General features: G+C 45.2%; 2 protein-coding genes across 26 annotated transcripts in view; one reads left to right on the top strand and one right to left on the bottom strand.

Annotated features, from left to right (window-relative positions):
- Positions 1-7729, top strand: part of DMTF1 (cyclin D binding myb like transcription factor 1) — a 42964-nt gene extending 35235 nt beyond the window's left edge. For 3 of the 5 annotated variants that reach the window (XM_084811161.1, XM_084811159.1, XM_084811158.1), the window contains 3 exons: positions 2704-3090; positions 4720-4864; positions 6535-7729. In XM_084811161.1, the coding sequence (XP_084667287.1) occupies positions 2704-3090; positions 4720-4864; positions 6535-6644 (642 nt within the window). In that variant the 3' untranslated portion in view covers positions 6645-7729. Of the gene's footprint in view, positions 1-2703; positions 3091-4047; positions 4196-4719; positions 4865-6534 lie in introns of those variants that run through there. The other 2 variants (XR_014784490.1, XM_084811157.1) reach the window with 2 other exon arrangements.
- TMEM243 (transmembrane protein 243) overlaps positions 7282-18013 on the bottom strand; it is a 47329-nt gene continuing 36597 nt past the window's right edge. For 11 of the 21 annotated variants that reach the window (XM_084811172.1, XM_084811169.1, XM_084811165.1 and 8 more), the window contains 3 exons: positions 12044-12094; positions 9296-9400; positions 7282-8143 (listed from right to left, as the gene is read on the bottom strand). In XM_084811172.1, coding sequence (XP_084667298.1) covers positions 8021-8143; positions 9296-9400; positions 12044-12094 — 279 coding nt within the window. In that variant the 3' untranslated portion in view covers positions 7282-8020. The remainder of the gene's footprint in view (positions 8144-9295; positions 9401-12043; positions 12095-18013) is intronic. The other 10 variants (XM_084811185.1, XM_084811183.1, XM_084811182.1 and 7 more) reach the window with 1 other exon arrangement.

Genomic DNA, 18013 nt, shown 5'->3' with positions numbered 1-18013 from the left:
TATGCAAACCTGGGAAGAATGTAGATTATACTCAGAAGAATGCTGAAAATGGTTTAGCAAGGAATGATAGAGAAATTACTGAAGAAACTGGACAACGTTGCATTCCAAAACTTCTATATTTACCAGTTATAAATATATCACTAAATTAGTATCAAAGTATGGCTCCCTGAGAGATTGAACCAGTTTTGAAACTCTGCCCTCTAATAACCTAACAGTCCTACACATGTCTACTCAGAAGTAAGTCCCATTTAATTCAATGGGGCTTACTCCCAGATAAGTAGTTATAGGATTGCAGCCTAAAAGACCTTTGAGTCAAGTTTATAGACTAGCAGCAGACCTGAATATGACAAGGTATCTTATCAGCTTAACAGCCCTGTCCTGGGGGGACAAGGCAGGGAAAATCTCTGGCAGACGAACTGCCGCTCCCAAGCACAGCCAGTCCCGGGCAGGCCAGGGCAGTCCTTTCCCTCCATTTTTTTGGCACCGCTCTCTCCTTTTGGAATGTTTCCCGTCCATTGGTTTCAGCGAGGGAAAATCCCCCCACCCCATGCTGGAATGTGTAGATAATGAAGGCTCTTGGGATTCATCAGATCCAAAGCCTCCCTTCATCTGTCTGCAGCACGCCCCTTTTCAGCCCCGATTGCTGTTAGACAGAAGCAGGGGCAGAGCTGTCTGCTGCAATGAGGCCTCCAGGGGCAGGCTTCCTTCTCTGCTCGTGGGCCTTGCCCCACATGGGGAGACGATATCCAGTGGCCTCTCAGGCACCCTCCCTGAGGGCTTAGGGTTACTCCTTCTGTGAAAAAATGGGCTAATGAAAAAGGTTACACAAGAAGTATGGACTTGGATTTGGAAACGCATCCCAATCTACTTCAGGGGTTGCTTGTGGGATCTACCTAGGGTTTTTTTAACTAGAATCCCGAGATGTGTCTACCAGAGCCTAGTGCAAAAGACATAGAATTAAAGAACGGGAGGTCTCTGAGCACATTCTGAGCCTAGGTATTTGTGCTCTGTACCAGAACTGAGCTGTACTCAGTCCTTTCACCGAAAATCCACTCCTGATTACCCCAACTTCCTTCATTTCAGCAGTATAATTGGGGATGAGCCTTTTTGTTGTTGCTGTTCCTAAATGACGGGGAGTCAGAGATCCTTGCCAATATACTGCAAATCACTGTAGCTATACCATTAGATCAGGGTGGAGGGGGGACCTCTTTTGATCTGGGGGACCAGATTGCCACTTGGACCATGCCCGTGGGCTGGATGATGTCAAGGGGGTGGGAGGCCCGCCCCCAATCCCAGCCCTCTCCCGTAATGTCATCATTGTCAACGCCACCCGTTTTTTTCATGTGCAGAGCAGCACAGAGCTCCATACCTCTCTTTGCATGGAAAGCGGCTCAGCCAGTGTTTGAAGCTGGCTGAGTTGAGTGGCTCCTTCCTGTGCCACTCGCGTCCCTATTGGGCTGACTCCTGCAGTCCCAGCGGGGTCCAGCTGCCCCTTCTGAGATAAGGCAGGGTTATATGCACTAACTGGTCATGAGACAGAGCTGCAGATATTAAATCCAGAGCTGCAGATATTAAATCCTTGAGGCCAAACATTAGTGTCCAGAAACCCAGATGTATTGTGTCCAGTTCTGGACACCGCACTTTAAGAAGGATGCAGACAAGCTGGAGAGGGTTCAGAGGAGGGCAACAAGGATGATAAGGGGACTGGAAACAAAGCCCGATGAGGAGAGACTGAAAGAACTGGGCATGTTTAGCCTTGAGAAGAGAAGACTGAGGGGAGATATGACAGCGCTCTTCAAGTACTTGAAAGGTTGTCACAGAGAGGAAGGCTGGGATCTCTTCTCAATCATCCCAGAGTGCAGGACACGGAAGAATGGGCTCAAGTTACAGAAAGCCAGGTTCTGGCTAAACATCAGGAGAAACTTCCTGTTAGAGCAATACGGCAATGGAACCAATGACCTAGGGAGGTGGTGGGCTCTCCCACACTGGAGGCATTCAAGACGAGGCTGGACAGCCATCTGTCGCGGATGCTCTGACTTGGATTCCTGCATTGAGCAGGGAGTTGGACTCGATGGTCTTCTGGCCCCTTCCAACCCTACTATTCTATGACTCTATGTGAGGTGCCTTCTTTTTCTTCTCAGATGGCAGTAGCTGCTTAACATTCTGTAGCCTCAAGTGTTTTCTGCAGGAATGATAGGGCTACTGAATAATTCTGCAACCACCACCAAATTCTTCCTAACTCTCCGTAGCTATATAAATCACTGTAGTATCCTGAATACAGTCATGTAGCTCACTCAGAAAGAAAACGATAACTAGGGAAATGCAGATATGGGACTGTAACTCTGATCTTCCAAATCCATGCTCATAAGTTATGTGCAGCATCCATGAAAGGGACCCTGTTAAGCTCTCCAATATGGTCAGGGCTTGTGATATTTTTCTACCCATTTTTATTATTTATTATAAAATGTATAGCTTGCCCCCTTTTACCATTGTAGAAGAGATGTGATGCAGTAAATTCACAATGTATGGAGATAACTGGATCTCCAGATCCCACTGTTCTCTACTGTATTCATTTGGGTTTGTCTCTCTTTAAGCCATTTCGAACTAAGAAACTTGTAGTTAAATTACAGATGTAGGATCAACTCAGGTTAGAAACGTTAAACACTCTTTGGCACTTACCCATTTTGTGGCCATTTCTCACAGCCAGAGCATTTGCTGAACACAAGTGACAACGTCACAGTACAGTGTCATGCGCCAAGCGTCATAATTCGCACCGTTGCAGCAGAAGAAATTTCTCCCTCCGTAACCCAGGCGGAACTTACTGTTGATTCAGACATTCAGCCAGTCGACCTAGTGGACCCTCCAACTTCGCTGGAAGCAGATGCTTTTCCGGATGACATCCACCAGCCCAAGCTGACTGTTGAAGAGCAGTCTGCTTACAGTGAAGATGACTCCTCCAAATTTGATGGCAGAAATAGCACTGAACTCATAGACAGGGTCATGGCAAGAGCCGAAGAAGAGATTTTGGATGCAGACCTCAAGCGTGAAGAGAATCGTCGATCCAATTTGGCCGGAACATACATTTCTGAGGTAAGGGAAATCAAGCATGATGGCATGACAAGTCTGGCACACATTTGGGTCTTAATATATGTTAAATAGCACCAGCTTCTGTTACTTTTCCTGTTTTTGTTTATTGCTGGTGAATGGACCCAGTTTTGCATGGGTTGGAATAGCCCTGAGTTTGATGCAGCAAAGCCTTCAGGCAAATTCACACAGCTGTCAGGGTTGGACACGTTGACCCAGTTCACACATAATGGTGGCAAATTGTGAGTTGGTTAAACCTGCAATTAGTAGTTAGGTTAAATGTGGGCTGTTTAACCCACAATTAACCTACAGTGTCCAGGTTCGGACATCACGTTGCAACCTCCAGTCACCTGATTGGAGATGGAATATGGAAAATGGCTGCAGAACCTGTCCAGCACATGCTGCAGCAAATCATGGGTTAAGTGACTCATAATTTGCCACCATTATGTGTGAACGGGCACCTTGTGCCCGCCCCAAGTGAAGCCATGCCTAGGCATGGCGCCTGCCATGGTGCACCCCTGTAGGTCCCTGAGGGAGGTGTCTGTCCACTCCATTCCCCTGAAGGGAAGCTGCCCCACAGCAGCAGGGAGGGGGCAGGCATATAACTCTGGCCCTCCGCCTACTGGCTCCTCTAATTTCAAACTGTTGACTGCAAAGCTACATGCTGGTAACGAAGGGCTACCCCTAGTGGCTGAAGACATTGCTGCAGGCTTCAGCCACATGGACACATTTAAGTTAATTAAAATTAATGCGTTTAAAAAAACAAAATAACCCCTTGGTCTCCTTAGTATGCATGCCAAGTTTCAGGTCTCTAGCTTTCATGGCCTTGGTGCTATGGCTGTGATTGACAAATAGATCACAGATACACACATCCTTTTATTATTGTAGATTTATTTGAAATCCTTTTAAAGATAGCTTTGAGAGACTGACCAAGTGTGAACATGACAAATGTGTATTATGCAGGTGCGCTCGCCGGAGAGCTGCAATTGGCTGCATCCAGACCCCTGCTCTGGCTTGGTATAACAGAGCTCTTTAATGATCCAGTTGCCCTACCCCTTGCTGGGTTGCTAAAAGCTATGTGCAGTGCTCCAAATGGCCTACTGTTTTACTTGTGAGTACCTAATCACAAGCAAAGGATGCCTACTTGCATGAAAGAGTGACTGTGAGGGTGGGGTGACTTTCGTTGGGAAAATGACACAAGGAGAAAGAACTAAACCCCCAAAGCCCAGCTTTTGGTACAACTTTTGAGATGGGAGATCCACTTACGTCTTGCCTAGTTTGGCTCCTACACCAGTTGAAACCCCACGGCACATCAGCTGAGACATTACTTGATCCCCGAGATATTCTCTTCAGAGAGAGAAGGTGACAAATGCAGTGGGAGAACTTTGCTTTCCCCTTTCTAATTGCAAAGACATCTAATAACTGCACTGCTATATTTCACCTACCTTTGACGGACTTCGCAACTGAGAGGCGAGACCTGCAGCTGCGAATAAATTTCCATCTTCTACCCCTGGTAGTTTATTTAGAGCAAGCCAATTAGCATACACTTCATCTGCTATTTTAGACCTTTTCAAAAGCACATTTCTATTCTGTACATACAACTGGGAAAAAAAGCTGTTTGTTTTGTCCATACAGAGTCTCAGTTCTCCAACAACAGAAGAGCAAGTTGAACAGTCCACTATGGATGAAACTGTTCTCATTGTACCTTCTCCCCGTGGCTTCATTCAGACATCGGACGATATAGACAGTGAATCGGTCTTGCCTCTGACAACACTAACAGGTGACTGCGGTGAACCTGAGCTTGACGCAACTGTCTAGGTTCTTCTTTTAAAAGCTCAAGGAGGGAATGCTGCTTGCAATATTCCTAACTGATACACGTTTCATTTCTTCTGTTAGGATCTTATTTCTCTCTCACATGCATACACCTGACGTGACATAGTGGTTTAATGTTATGGGAGGGTGGGAAACCTGTCGACCTCTGGATGATCTTGGACTCCAACTCCCATCAACCCCAACCAGCATGGCAAATGGTCGGTGATAATGGGAGTTGGAGTCCAATAACCTCTGGAGAGTGACAGGTTCCCCATAGCTGTGTTAATGGGAACGCACCTACCCAAGCATTGGGCTTGCATGTTCTCTTCACCACCACTGCCACCGTACACAAGGCGGAGATCGGAAGCTTCCGCTTCAGAAGGAAGTGCAGTTCCTCCTGATGTCTAAACTTGGGGGACTGTAGTTTCTTTCCACGTTGTTTCAGTTAAATCAAACCATGGTTTGATATCCTGGCTTAACAGTAATTGGGAAACTGTGGTTTCCTTCTTTCATTTCATTTCCCTACCGCCCCATAGCTGAAGCTCTCTGGGTGGTTCACAAAAATTATCTTATCTATGTACAGACGTCACAGGGAACTGCGCTTAGCTCTAAAGTGAAGGGGAGGAGTTAACAAACCCAAGGTTTGTTCCTGTAATGCTAAGCCAGGCCAGAACGAGTGGGTGGTTACACCTTTTCCCTGGTCAGGCCCTCCTAAGGTGAGTTGCATTTACTTATTCAATGACACATTTTAAAACCACCGTTCAGCCTCACGGATACCAGGGCAGTGTATACAGATACAATTAAAACAATAAAAGCACCAAAAACAACAACATCACAATAAAACGAAGGGCAACCAATGCAATAAAACAGTCAGCCAATTAAAATCTTTTGATCAACAAAAAGGGGTTGAGCTGGCACCAAAGCTATTGCTGCGTCAGCACCAGTTGCAGCTCCTTGGCAAGGGTGTTCTGTAGTCGGGGCACCACAATGCAGACGTCTCGCTTCCTTGGTAACACATCATGTATCTGAGGTACTTAGAGGAGCGCCTTCCCCCATGATCTTAAGTTGTATGTTTTCTGTCTGATCTTCCTATCCCTACTGGAAGTTGATGACCTTATAAAACTAGAAATGTTGTGGTGATCAACCTGTGGTGTCTCTTGTTATTAAGTATGGATTTTGGCCAAGACCAGTACAAGTCTGATCTCGTCACCCGCATAGGTGGCTTTATTTTTACAAGGATGCAGACCTAATATTACTGAGAAATAAATCTGTCTTCTGTGGACTTTACCTGACGATAGTCTGAGAAACATGGGTTTGCTAGTGCTGCCCCAGGCAAGAGACGGTCTAAAAACAACCTGGGTGATGCCGTCTTAGGTTGTGAGATCCCCTGAGCAAAGGACTCCTGGGAAGGTAAACCTGTTAAGACTTCTAGCCCCATTTAGCAAGTCCCATCCAAACATAGAAGAAATGAACAGTGGGCTTCCCAGCTTAGCGTTGTTACACTTCGCCATTTTGTTATAGCAGCACAGGAAATAAATGTTATGTATTTATAGATGAATAAATCAGTTTTTGTATATTAATTGTATATATCAATTTTTGTAATTTCACAACCATTTAATGTGTATCTGTTCATTCCAGATCCTATATTGCAACACCATGGAGAGAACTCCCATATTATTGGCTCCTCTTTGGATAGTCCTGGTTCTGAAGACTCCAAGGATGTTGAAGATTTAGTGAGCTGCCACTAAGCATGTCCTCTGGTCCAGTGTGGCATGTACTTGTGTCACAAAACAGCTGTCTGTAACCCCTGAACGGCCTTTCCAAATGAAGCATTTGCTGAGATAGCTTCAGCTTATGTTTGCTGGCCACAGAAGCATGTTGATCTCATGCTTTAAAAGGGTTATAACAATAGCTGATCAAAGCCAAGGTTTTTAATTTTTAGCAGGCAGTGCCTATCCCTGATGTGGCTGCTTGGGGCTGAAACCAAATCTGGCAGTGATGGAATTAGATGTTTTAGGCCGACAGTGCACGAACAAGAAAGAGTCTTCACAGGGGGGAGCAGTTCTTATTGTGCATTGATTGTCCTATTTCAGGACAAAATATAGTTATAATGCAGTGACTACAGAAAGCAAGGAGTAGCATAAAATAGAAAAGGTCTGTTTTTCTAATACTGTTACTTCCAGTGCATTCAGTAGTAGAAAACACTGCTACATTCACACCTGACTTTGGTGGTTGCTAAAAAAAAAATCTGTTGCTGGCAATGGATGTAGCCCAAGAATGACTAGAAGCAATTCTTCACGTAGGAGAAAGGGAAGCATGTAAGTAAGTGCCCCTCCCTCCAAGCAATAAACTTTAAAAATGTAAATTTAAACTCACAATCCTTCCAACTCTTATTCAGAACTCTATTACATAAGGGAAAACCACCTCCACAAATGAATACAATGGAGCAAAGGGGGAGATGGTATGGTCCAGACAGTGCTTTTATAGAAACTCCCAGCTGAACAAGTTCAGACTTAGAGTGTAACTTGGGTGGGAAACATGACTCAATACTACAAGGATATGTAAAAAAAACCAAACCCAATATTTATTGCTGTAATTAGCTTCCTCAGAAGTCAGTTTGTCTTCAGTCTGTGGCTCTACGTGAAAATGAAGTTGTAGTTAACAAAACAGTTGGTTGCTTAGAGAGGGAACAGAAATAACTGTGTACAATTTAATACAAGTGAGAACATTTTCGTATTCTGTAACAGTAGAATGCCTTTTTATTTATACTGAAGTACAGACATTTGCAGTGCTGCAGTTTTTGTACAGTGTAATAAAAATGCAATTTTTTCCCAAAAGGAAAAAGCTTGTGCCGTTCTGAAAAACAAGGGTACAGTTGGAATGTTCAGTAAGTGCGCTATCTCTTTCCCCCAAAACAGCAGAGATGTCACGTCATATCGCAATAGCTCACCTCACCACAAGGAAGGGCCATTCAAATATACACCTGCATGACAACTCGAGTACCCGTCTGCCGCTTGCACTGATGAAACCGTCTCCGTTTGGGGTCAGTTATCCATCCTGTGAGCACTTCCCACAATGGCGTCCTGGAACAACTTTATACATTCTAGGGCATGCCCTATGGCAGTCATTTCCCCACTTCATGGAAGTAGAGATTGGCACATATACATAACATAATAATTGAAAACAAGATGTAGTAAATTAAATTCCTAAATTTAGGCTCCAGGTCTCCTTGTCGATACCAGTAGATCTAAGGAGGAGAAGAAAAAAAAACCAGCTGTGTTAGATGAGCATTTCAAGTAGAGGCACAACTTCATATGCTATCATAGTGTACAGGATTACACTCATATACACACCTTAAGGTTGCAAAGCAAAAACCACGTAGGCCAGCCTTCGTCCTCCAATTGCTTTGGACTATAACTCCCAGCATCCCTAACCACTGGCCATGCTGGCTGGGGCTGATGGGAGTTGGACTCCAAATAATCTGAAGTGCACATGTAGGTGGACCAATAGTTGTCCTCCTGCTCTGAATACTGGATGGGAAAGACCTTCCCATCCCAAAGCTTCCAACATAACCATGCTGGCATGGGGAAACAACCAGAGAAGCAGCTCCCATACCTCAACAGAAATGCATGAAGGGGCCTCAGGTTGCACTATACGCTCACTCCTTCCCACATACACTTTGGTCAAAACAGGTACTGAGCTGCTTTTTCATTTTTTCTAAGAGACAGTGTTACATTCTTCACACGTAATGCTAACTTTCAAGAATGGGAATAGACACTGTCAGTTGATTTGCCTCTAATGGAATTATAGAGCCACAATATCAAACACTGGCATTTTCCCCCTCCTTGTCCTTAGCATTTATGCATCAGCCCACTGCAGCTCTCATCATTTGACTGGGAGACTGTATAGGAGAACCTTCCCATAAATGATGCCATAGATCAGGGTGGGAACCCTTTTTCTGTTGGGGGCTGCATGCTAACAGGGCCAGAACCAAATGTTCACTCTTCCTCCCCACCTTCCCAAAGGCTGACAGGGAAGGGACAGATCACCTGAAGAGGGTTTTTACCCTACCCTAAATGTTTTACCTTTGCTTTATCTCTTTTCCCCACACACACACACACGCACGCACGCACATTCAACATTTCTAAACCAAGGGAAGAATGGAAATCTTGTAATTAAGGAGCTACTATTTCCAACTACCATTCTTAAATTCAGATCTCCACGCTGACTTAGAATCCATGCTTGTTAGCCATGCAGACTACTATAAATTGCTTATGTGTTTATGTCTTTATTCACTCTGCTCTTGCAAAATTCAGTTTGGTGCTATTGTGTACTACTCTTCCCCCAATCTGAGCAAGATCCATTTAATCTTAGCATAAGCAAGTGTAGCAATACTTACAAGAATGCCAGCCGAAACACTACACAAGGAGATGCAGAAAGCAAAAAATATATTCACCGGTTTTGGAGGTAGTTGAGGAAAGAAAAAAGCACTGATTAGAGTGACCTATAGGGGAAGAATGCAAGGGTACAGGCATTATCTTCACACAGAAAGTACACGATTGCTTTTCTTACACGCTTTACAAGAATAAATATCCTCTCCACAATAGTATCTAACGTGCTCCAGATCAGCAGGCATGTAGTTTTTCCACAATTACCGTTCACTCCAGCAAACTAGCTAGTTATGGTCAGGAGCTCCCCATTTCTTTAAGAGGGACTTTATCTATAACCACGAATGTGCTCCCTCCATTTTAGTTCAAGTTTGCATTACGTCTTTCTCCTCCAACAGTCAAATGTCGGTGCCATAAATAGGGCCTTCCAAAGTCTACAAATGCTACCAGCCCAGCAGGCATCACCTATTCATGTTGGTTGCTTGGCCTAAATGGGGGGGCGGGGGGGGGGAGAGACCCAGCTTTTCTAAAGCTTCCATGCCTGTTCTCTTGGAAAGGATTCTTACCAGAGGCAACTATATGAGTCGTTATTTGGGAGCCTGGTCAATAACTACTAATTCAACAGCTTGCAAAATGACTCTATTCTGTAAAGTATTTCTAAAGCAGGATGCTAATTTTAGTTCATTGCTGTACATGAGTAGAACAACAGAGGGAGAAGCTGGGCAGCTGGCTAGATCACACATACCATCAAAGATTTGAATATTCGTCAAGTCCAGACAATGTCAAGACCCTTCTGGCTGCAGGCCGGATGCCTTGGACATTCTGGATGTCAATAATGCCACTGATCGCACTGCCTCTAACCACCTGGCTCATTTAACAAACAAATCAGAAGCACGCCGTGGGCCTGTGTGTGCAACACAACTGCCTACTGTGGGTTATGGAACCCACAGTGAGGCTGCAGCGCCCGCAGCCACCGTTTTGAATATGCAGCGCCCGCTTGGGAGTTGTCATGCCGTGCAAACCCGGTGAGCATTAGGGGTTATGCAAGGGTTAAAGAACCCGCGTGTAGCCCACTCTCTGGGTTCGGTGTGCTGCCCATGGGCATCATAGCTCATTTCCAGTTGGTCAGTAGAAGAACTACCCCCATCATGGCTCATGGGGAATTAACCCATGATGGGCAGCTGTGTCTTGTCTGAACCCAGTCTGTGTGTTGTGACCGCAGTGGGGATTAGCCTGGGCTTTGTGACTCTTTTAAGGGCACAGGTGAGTCTTTAATTTGAAAGGGAAAAAAAGGATCCTAATCTTGAAGGCAGCACTGACCTGGACAGCTCATCATGATTTTAAGCTACATTTACTTAAATGTACCCTTTATTTCTTTATTTTTAAGCCACAAGCCCCCTAACATGCCCCTAGCATCAGTGGACATCCCCCTGCAGATTGTTGTACCGATGCGAAAACAAGGTTATTACATCTAACAAGACATGCAGATAGGGAGCCTTTAATAAACCAAGTTATGGTAATGCTTATGTTAATGGAAGCTCTGTCATTTGCAAAAGGCAATTAAAATGAACACAGGGTTAGAACAGCTTCCCTTGAGGAAAGGCTAATACACACGTGAGTTGGGGGGGGGGGGAGATAGCCGACAGAGGTGGGAGGTGACCTGATAAGAGAAAAATGTCTCCTAATACTAGAACTCAAGCCTACCACTAGGATCTCCAGTTACAGGATCTCAAAGACCTCTGCCCAAGACCCTGGAGAGCTGTTGCCAGTCACAGAAAATGGCACTAGGCTGGATGCACCAATGGTCAGACAAGGTCAGATAAGGCAGCTTCGTAGGTTCCTATTCCAGGTAACAGATTCTGCCCTGACCAGGATCTACTTTACACAATGCATCACTAACTTATGGCCGTTCGCTACCCCGAGATGCAGTGATGCCGCTTGCTTAGAGGGCTTTTTAAAAAGGACAAGTGGGACCTGAAACTAAATGCTGTGGTGGGTCCTCCCCTTCTAACAGCAGTCCTTCTGTTCACAGTGCCAACCAGCCATGTCCTCCAGGATACTCCATTCCTTCCTCCACCTCCATTTCCCTTTTTTCGACTGACACGTTAACATGCTGTGGCTACTGGGCATGCTCAGTCCTCACGGGAGGGGGGGGTGTTTCTGCCAACCTCACGAGTTCCATCTTGTCTCTGATGGCCCCGTTTTTGCTCCACTTCTTTCTGCACTCACCGCCTGAGTTTGCTGTTAGAGTGATTTGGCAACTCACAGACCATAGATCAAATTAACCAGGACACCTAAATGAAACGTACGTACAGAGGCAGTATCACCACTCCCTCTAACAGCAGACTCAGACAGTGAGTCCTGACATGGACCTACTGAGCAAAAAGAGGGGCGGGGATCAGTGTGCTCATGGGAAGGTTTGCAGAAGTAATTAAAAAAAAAAACCTAAGGGGGTGGGGGAGGAAACAGAACTTCAAAGCCTCAAGAGAGTTCAAAGGAGGACTAAGCCCAGAATGTTTGCTGTCCATTGGAAAGAAAAATGGGAAACAGGTTGGAGGCTGCAGTTCTTCCGCCCCTTACGACATCCCAGAGGGTATGGCGGGTTGGCTGAAACCCTGAACAGAAGCACTCCCGCTAGGAGGTGAGAATACACTGCAACATTTTGTTGCAGACCCACCAAACAAGGCCATTCTGATAAACCGTGACTGTCAAAGTTTGGTTTTTGGACTTGAGCATGCCAAAATAAGTTGAATACTTACTATAAGCAGCAAGGATGTTACACTGCCAACAGCTAAATTGATTATTCTATCCTGGAAGAAAGACAAACAACGACAGCAGCGTTACACTCAGCCGTACCATTCTGCCACTTCTATGAAAGGTTTATTATAAACTCCACCATCAGAAATCAGCTGTCATCCAGTGCTAACTGTGCTAGATGGCAAACAAATTGCACTGAAAAACAAAGTGCCCAGATTTCAATCTATTTAAATATATTCATATAAACATACCAGATGTAGATGCAACAAAAGTGGTTTTATAGAATAAAGACAACTGGGGACTGGCTCATGCCTACAGAATCACCACTTGACGACTTTAACATCAGTATCACCTGATGTCACGTCAGATGCAATTTTTCCCCACAGTAAAGGCAGTTCAGAGCTTCAGCTGCCAGTCATCAGTGTGTGTGTGTTATATGTGTGATACACACACACACACACACACACACACACACACCTATTTCCCATCTCCTAGCTGAGCAGAGCAGAGGAAACTGCTCCAGCTGGTCTAGGGACTACAGAAGCAAGCAAGCTCCCAAAGAGTGAGCAATCAGAGCGAGTGATCGGGGAGAGCAAACAGGAGTCTGCCAGGGGAGTCGCAGTGGAAGAGGAGACAAAGGCAAAGCGGTGAGAGGGCTGGAGTAAGCCCAGGGACTTTCCATTCTGAGTTGCCATGTGCTCACCACGTGCTCCTGAGAGCTCCAATTGAATTGAAGGGGCGCAGTCTGAGGACACCCAGCAGCTGTGTGGGCAGGAAGTTTCAGTCTGTTTCCTGTCTCCTAGCTGAGCAGAGCAGAGGAAGCTGCTCCAGCTGGTCTAGAGGCTATACAAGGAAGCAAGCTCACAGACAGCGAGTGATCAGAGCAAGTGAACAGGGACAGCAGTTCAGCAGAGGAGGTCAAGGGGGAGGCCCCTAACATTTCTTTTCTTTCTTTTCTTTTTTTTAAAAATATCTTTTTCTTGTAACACTCACTTCCATAACAGTAGGACTGTGCTTTTAACCTCCAGTGAATAGAGGAAAAAGCACAGGCTATTCCAGTACAATCAGAAAGCTAGAAACATAAACAGAATAGAGACTATGGAAGGAAAAGTCTCTCCAGTGGCGATGACCTGCAAGGTCTGTGCAATGTTTGTTTTCTTGCCTGAGATCAAAATGGCCTACACGTGCAACAAGTGCAAGCTGATTACGCTGTCGGAAGAAAAAGTAAGAGGACTGGAGCAGCGAGTGTCGACCCCCCAGGGATTAAGAGAACACGAAGAGTTCTTGAACAGAATGGTGGAACTACAGCAGCAAAGTGAAGAACAGAAGCTAGAAGAGCAACAGCAAACTAAGGCAGAAGAGGAAAATGCTGAGGTGAGGAAAAATGAAGTGGAGGATACTCCTTGGAAAAGGGTGACAGGAGTAGAAGAACGAGAAGCCACTCTACACCAGTGGAAGCACTGGAACTATGGAACCGTTTCCAGGTAGTTGAGGATGAGACTGGAGGACAGCCTGCAGAGGAAGAATTACAGAGGACCCCGCATGAGAGCGAGCAAGAGACTGAAGGTCAGTCAAGCAGAGGCAATGAAACCAAGGCCTACAACAACAAGAAGAGAAGAGGAGTAGTAGTGGGAGAGTCCTTGCTGCATGGGATCGAAACCCAAATATGTTGTGAAGACTCCTGGACTCACCAGGTATGCTGTCTCCCAGGACGGATTAGAGACATGACTGAAGAGATGCCTACACTCATAAAGCCCACTGACAGGTATCCCTTTCTTCTCATCCATGTGGGAACAAATGATACCGCCAAGCGGAGCTACAAAGAAATCACGACAGACTTTGAAGCTGTGGAAAGGAAACTCAAGAATTTGGGGCCCAGATAGTTTTCTCATCCATCCATCCAGTAGTTAGAAGAGGGAAAGAAAGGGAAAGAAAAATATTCTGGGTGAATGACTGGCTATGAAGGTGGTGCCGGCATGAGAGATCTGGATTCTGGGACCATATGGCTTCACAAAAAGCTTAGAGATGACCTGAAAACAAAAAAGGACACATACAGGAAGTGGAAGGAAGGCCAAGTAACAAAGGAAGAGTACAGGCAGGTAGCACAGAATTGCAGGGATGCTGTCAGGAAGGCTGAAGCTGAGAACAAGCTGAGGTTAGCAAGGGATGCTAAAAGCAACAAAAAGGCTTTCTTCAGATATGTGCATAGTAAATGACAGAGGAAAGATATGGTGGTTCAACTATTAAATAAGGATGGCAAAATGATAACAGATGACAAGGAAAAGGCAGAGGTGCTCAATTCCTACTTTCGCTCAGTCTTCTCCCGAAAGAGAGTCTATAACCCTCCTGGCAAAGGCGAAGCACAGGCTGAAGGGGCAGGATTGCAGCTTGAGATCGATAGGCATATGGTCAAGGAACACCTAATTACTTTGAATGAGTTCAAATCTCCAGGGCCAGATGAACTGCACCATCGAGTAGTAAAGGAACTGGCAGAAGAACTCTCAGAACCGCTTTCTATTCTCTTTGAGAAATCATGGAGGACGGGGAAGTGCCAGATGACTGGAGGAGGGCTAATGTTGTCCCTATCTTCAAAAAGGGGAAAAAGGAGGAACCTGGGAACTACAGACCAGTCAGTCTGACATTGATCCCTGGGAAAATTCTGGAGTAGATTCTAAAGCAATCCATCTGGAAGCACCTTGAAAACAATGCAGTGATTACTCAAAGCCAACATGGATTTGTCAAGAACAAATCCTGCCAGACTAATCTGATCTCATTTTTTGATCAGGTAACTTCCCTTATGGACTGTGGGAATGCTGTGGACATAATATATCTCAACTTCAGCAAAGCTTTTGACAAAGCGCCCCATGATATCCCGATTAGCAAACTAGCTCAGAGTGGGCTAGATGAAACAACGATCAGGTGGATCCAAAGTTGGCTACAGGATCGGACTCAAAGAGTGCCAGTCAATGGGATCTTCTCAAACTGGGGAGAGGTAACGAGTGGGGTACCGCAGGGCTCAGTCCTGGGCCCAGTGCTCTTCAACATTTTCATTAATGACTTGGATAAGGAGGTGCAGGGAATGCTGATCAAATTTGCAGATGACACAGAATTGGGCGGGATAGCCAATATCTTGGAAGACAGAAACAAAATTCAAAGTGAACTTGGTAGGCTGGAGGGCTGGGCAGGAAACAACAGAATGACATTTCATAGGGATAAATGCCAAGTTCTGCACCTAGGAAAAAGAAACCAAATCCACAGTTACAAGATGGGCAATACTTGGCTCAACAACACTCCAAGCGAGAAGGATCTTGGAATTGTTGTCGATCACAAGCTGAATATGAGCCAACAATGTGATGTGGCTACAAAAAAGGCAAATGATCTTTTGGGCTCCATTAATAGAAGTATCACTTCCAAATCATGTGAAGTACTAGTTCCCCTCTACTCAGCACTGGTTAGGCCTCATCTGGAGTACTGTGTCCAGTTCTGGGCACCGCACTTTAAGAAGAATGCAGACAAGCTGGAAAGGGTTCAGAAGAGGGCAATGAAGATGATCAGGGGACTGGAAACAAAGCCCTATGAGGAGAGACTGAAAGAACTGGGCATGTTGAGCCTTCAGAAGAGAAGACTGAGGGGAGATATGATAGCACTCTTCAAGTACTTGAAAGATTATCACAGGGAGGAAGGCCAGGATCTCTTCCTGATCATCCCAGAGTGCAGGACACGGAATAATGGGCTCAAGTTACAGGAAGCCAGATTCTGGCTGAACATCAGGAAAAACTTTCTGACAATGGAACCAATTCCCTAGGGAGGTAGTGGGCTCTCCCATGCTGGAGGCCTTCAAGGTGAAGCTGGACAGCCATCTGTCAGGGATGCTCTGACTTGGATTCCTGCATTGAGCAGGGAGTTGGACTCGATGGTCTTGTAGGCCCCTTCCAACCCTACTATTCAATGATTCTAATATATATATACACACACACACACACACACACACACCCTTCATGGATCACTGCCTTGTTGTGGCGAAGGGGCTTGCATAACTCAGTGAAGCCATAAGCTATGCCGTGCAGGGCCACCCAAGACAGACAGGTCATGGTGAAGAGTTCTGACAAAATGTGGTCCACTGGAGAAGGAAATGGCAACCCACTCCAGTATTCTTGCCAAGAAAACCCCATGGAACATATCACAAGACTAAAAGATATGACGCTGGAAGATGAGCCCCTCAGGTCGGAAGGTGTCCAATATACTACTGGGGAAGAGCAGAGGGAATTTCCAAGTAGTGCCAGAAAGAGTGAAGCGGCTGGGCCAAAGCCGAAAGGACACTCAGCTGTGGATGTGTCTGGTGGTGAAAAGAAAGTCCGATGCTGTAAAGAACAATACTGTATAGGAACCTGGAATGTAAGGTCAATGAATCAAGGTAAGCTGGAGGTGGTCAAACATGAGATGGCAAGATTGAACATCGACATCTTGGGAATCAGCAAACTAAAATGGACAAACATGGGCGAATTTAATTCAGGTGACCACTATATCTACTACTGTGGGCAAGAATCCCTTAGAAGAAATGGAGTAGCACTCATAGTCAACAAAAGGGTGGGAAAAGCAGTACTGGGGTACAATCTCAAAAACAATAGAATGATCTCAGTACGAATCCAAGGCAAACCATTCAACATCACAGTAATTCAAGTCTATGTCCCAACCACTGAGGCCGAAGAAGCTGAGGTTGATCGGTTCTATGAAGACCTACAACACCTTCTAGAACTAACACCAAAACAAGATTTCATCATAGGGGATTGGAATGCTAAAGTAGGAAGTCAAGAAATCACCGGGATAACAGGCAAGCATGGCCTTGGTGTACAAAATGATGCAGGACAAAGGCTAATAGAGTTTTGCCAAGAGAACACGCTGATCATAGCAAACACTCTTTTCCAACAGCACAAGAGGCGACTCTACACATGGACATCACCAAATGGTCAATATCGAAATCAGATTGATTATGTAGTTTGCAGCCAAAGATGGAGAAGCTCCATACAGTCAGTAAAAACAAGACCTGGAGCTGACTGTGGCTCAGATCATGAGCTGCTTCTTGCAAAATTTCGGCTGAAATTGAAGAACGTAGGGAAAACCACTAAACCACTCAGGTATGACCTAAATCATATCCCTTATGAATATACAGTGAAGGTGAGGAATAGATTTAAGGGATTAGACCTGATAGACAGAACGCCTGAGGAACTATGGACGGAGGTCCGTAACATTGTTCAGGAGGCAGCAACTCAATCCATCCCAAAGAAAAAGAAATGCAAGAAAGCCAAGTGGCTGTCTGATGAGGCTTTACAAGTTGCTGACGAAAGAAGGGAAGTGAAAAGCAAGGGAGAAAGGGGAAGATACACCCAACTGAATACAGAGTTCCAGAGAATAGCATGGAGAGACAAGAAGTCCTTCTTAAATGAACAATGCAAAGAAATCGAGGAAAACAATAGAATGGGAAAGACTAGAGATCTTTTCAAGAAAATCGGAGATCTCAAGGGAACGTTTTGTGCAAAGACGGGCATGATAAAGGACAAAGAAGGCAGGGACCTAACAGAAGCAGATGAGATTAAGAAGAGGTGGCAAGAATACACAGAAGAACTATACAGGAAAGATCTTAATGTCCCCTGATAGCCATGATAGTGCGGTCACTGAACTTGAGCCTGACATCCTAGAGAGTGAAGTCAAGTGGGCCTTAGGAAGCATTACTAACAACAAAGCTAGCAGAGATGACAGTATTCCAGCTGAGCTATTTAAAATCCTAAAAGATGATGCTGTTAAAGTGCTGCACTCAATATGCCAACACATTTGGAACACTCAACAGTGGCCACAAGACTGGAAAAGGTCAGTTTACATTCCAGTTCCAAAGAAGGGCAATGCCAAAGAGTGTTCAAACTACCGTACAATTGCGCTCATTTCACATGCCAGCAAGGTGATGCTCAAAATCCTAC

The sequence above is a fragment of the Heloderma suspectum genome, chromosome 7 (genome assembly GCF_057233095.1).
Source record: "Heloderma suspectum isolate Gila_16-S chromosome 7, 16-S_ref, whole genome shotgun sequence".
Lineage (NCBI taxonomy): Eukaryota > Metazoa > Chordata > Lepidosauria > Squamata > Helodermatidae > Heloderma > Heloderma suspectum.
Note: the sequence above shows the minus strand (reverse complement) of the source record. Positions and strands in the feature narration are given on the sequence as shown.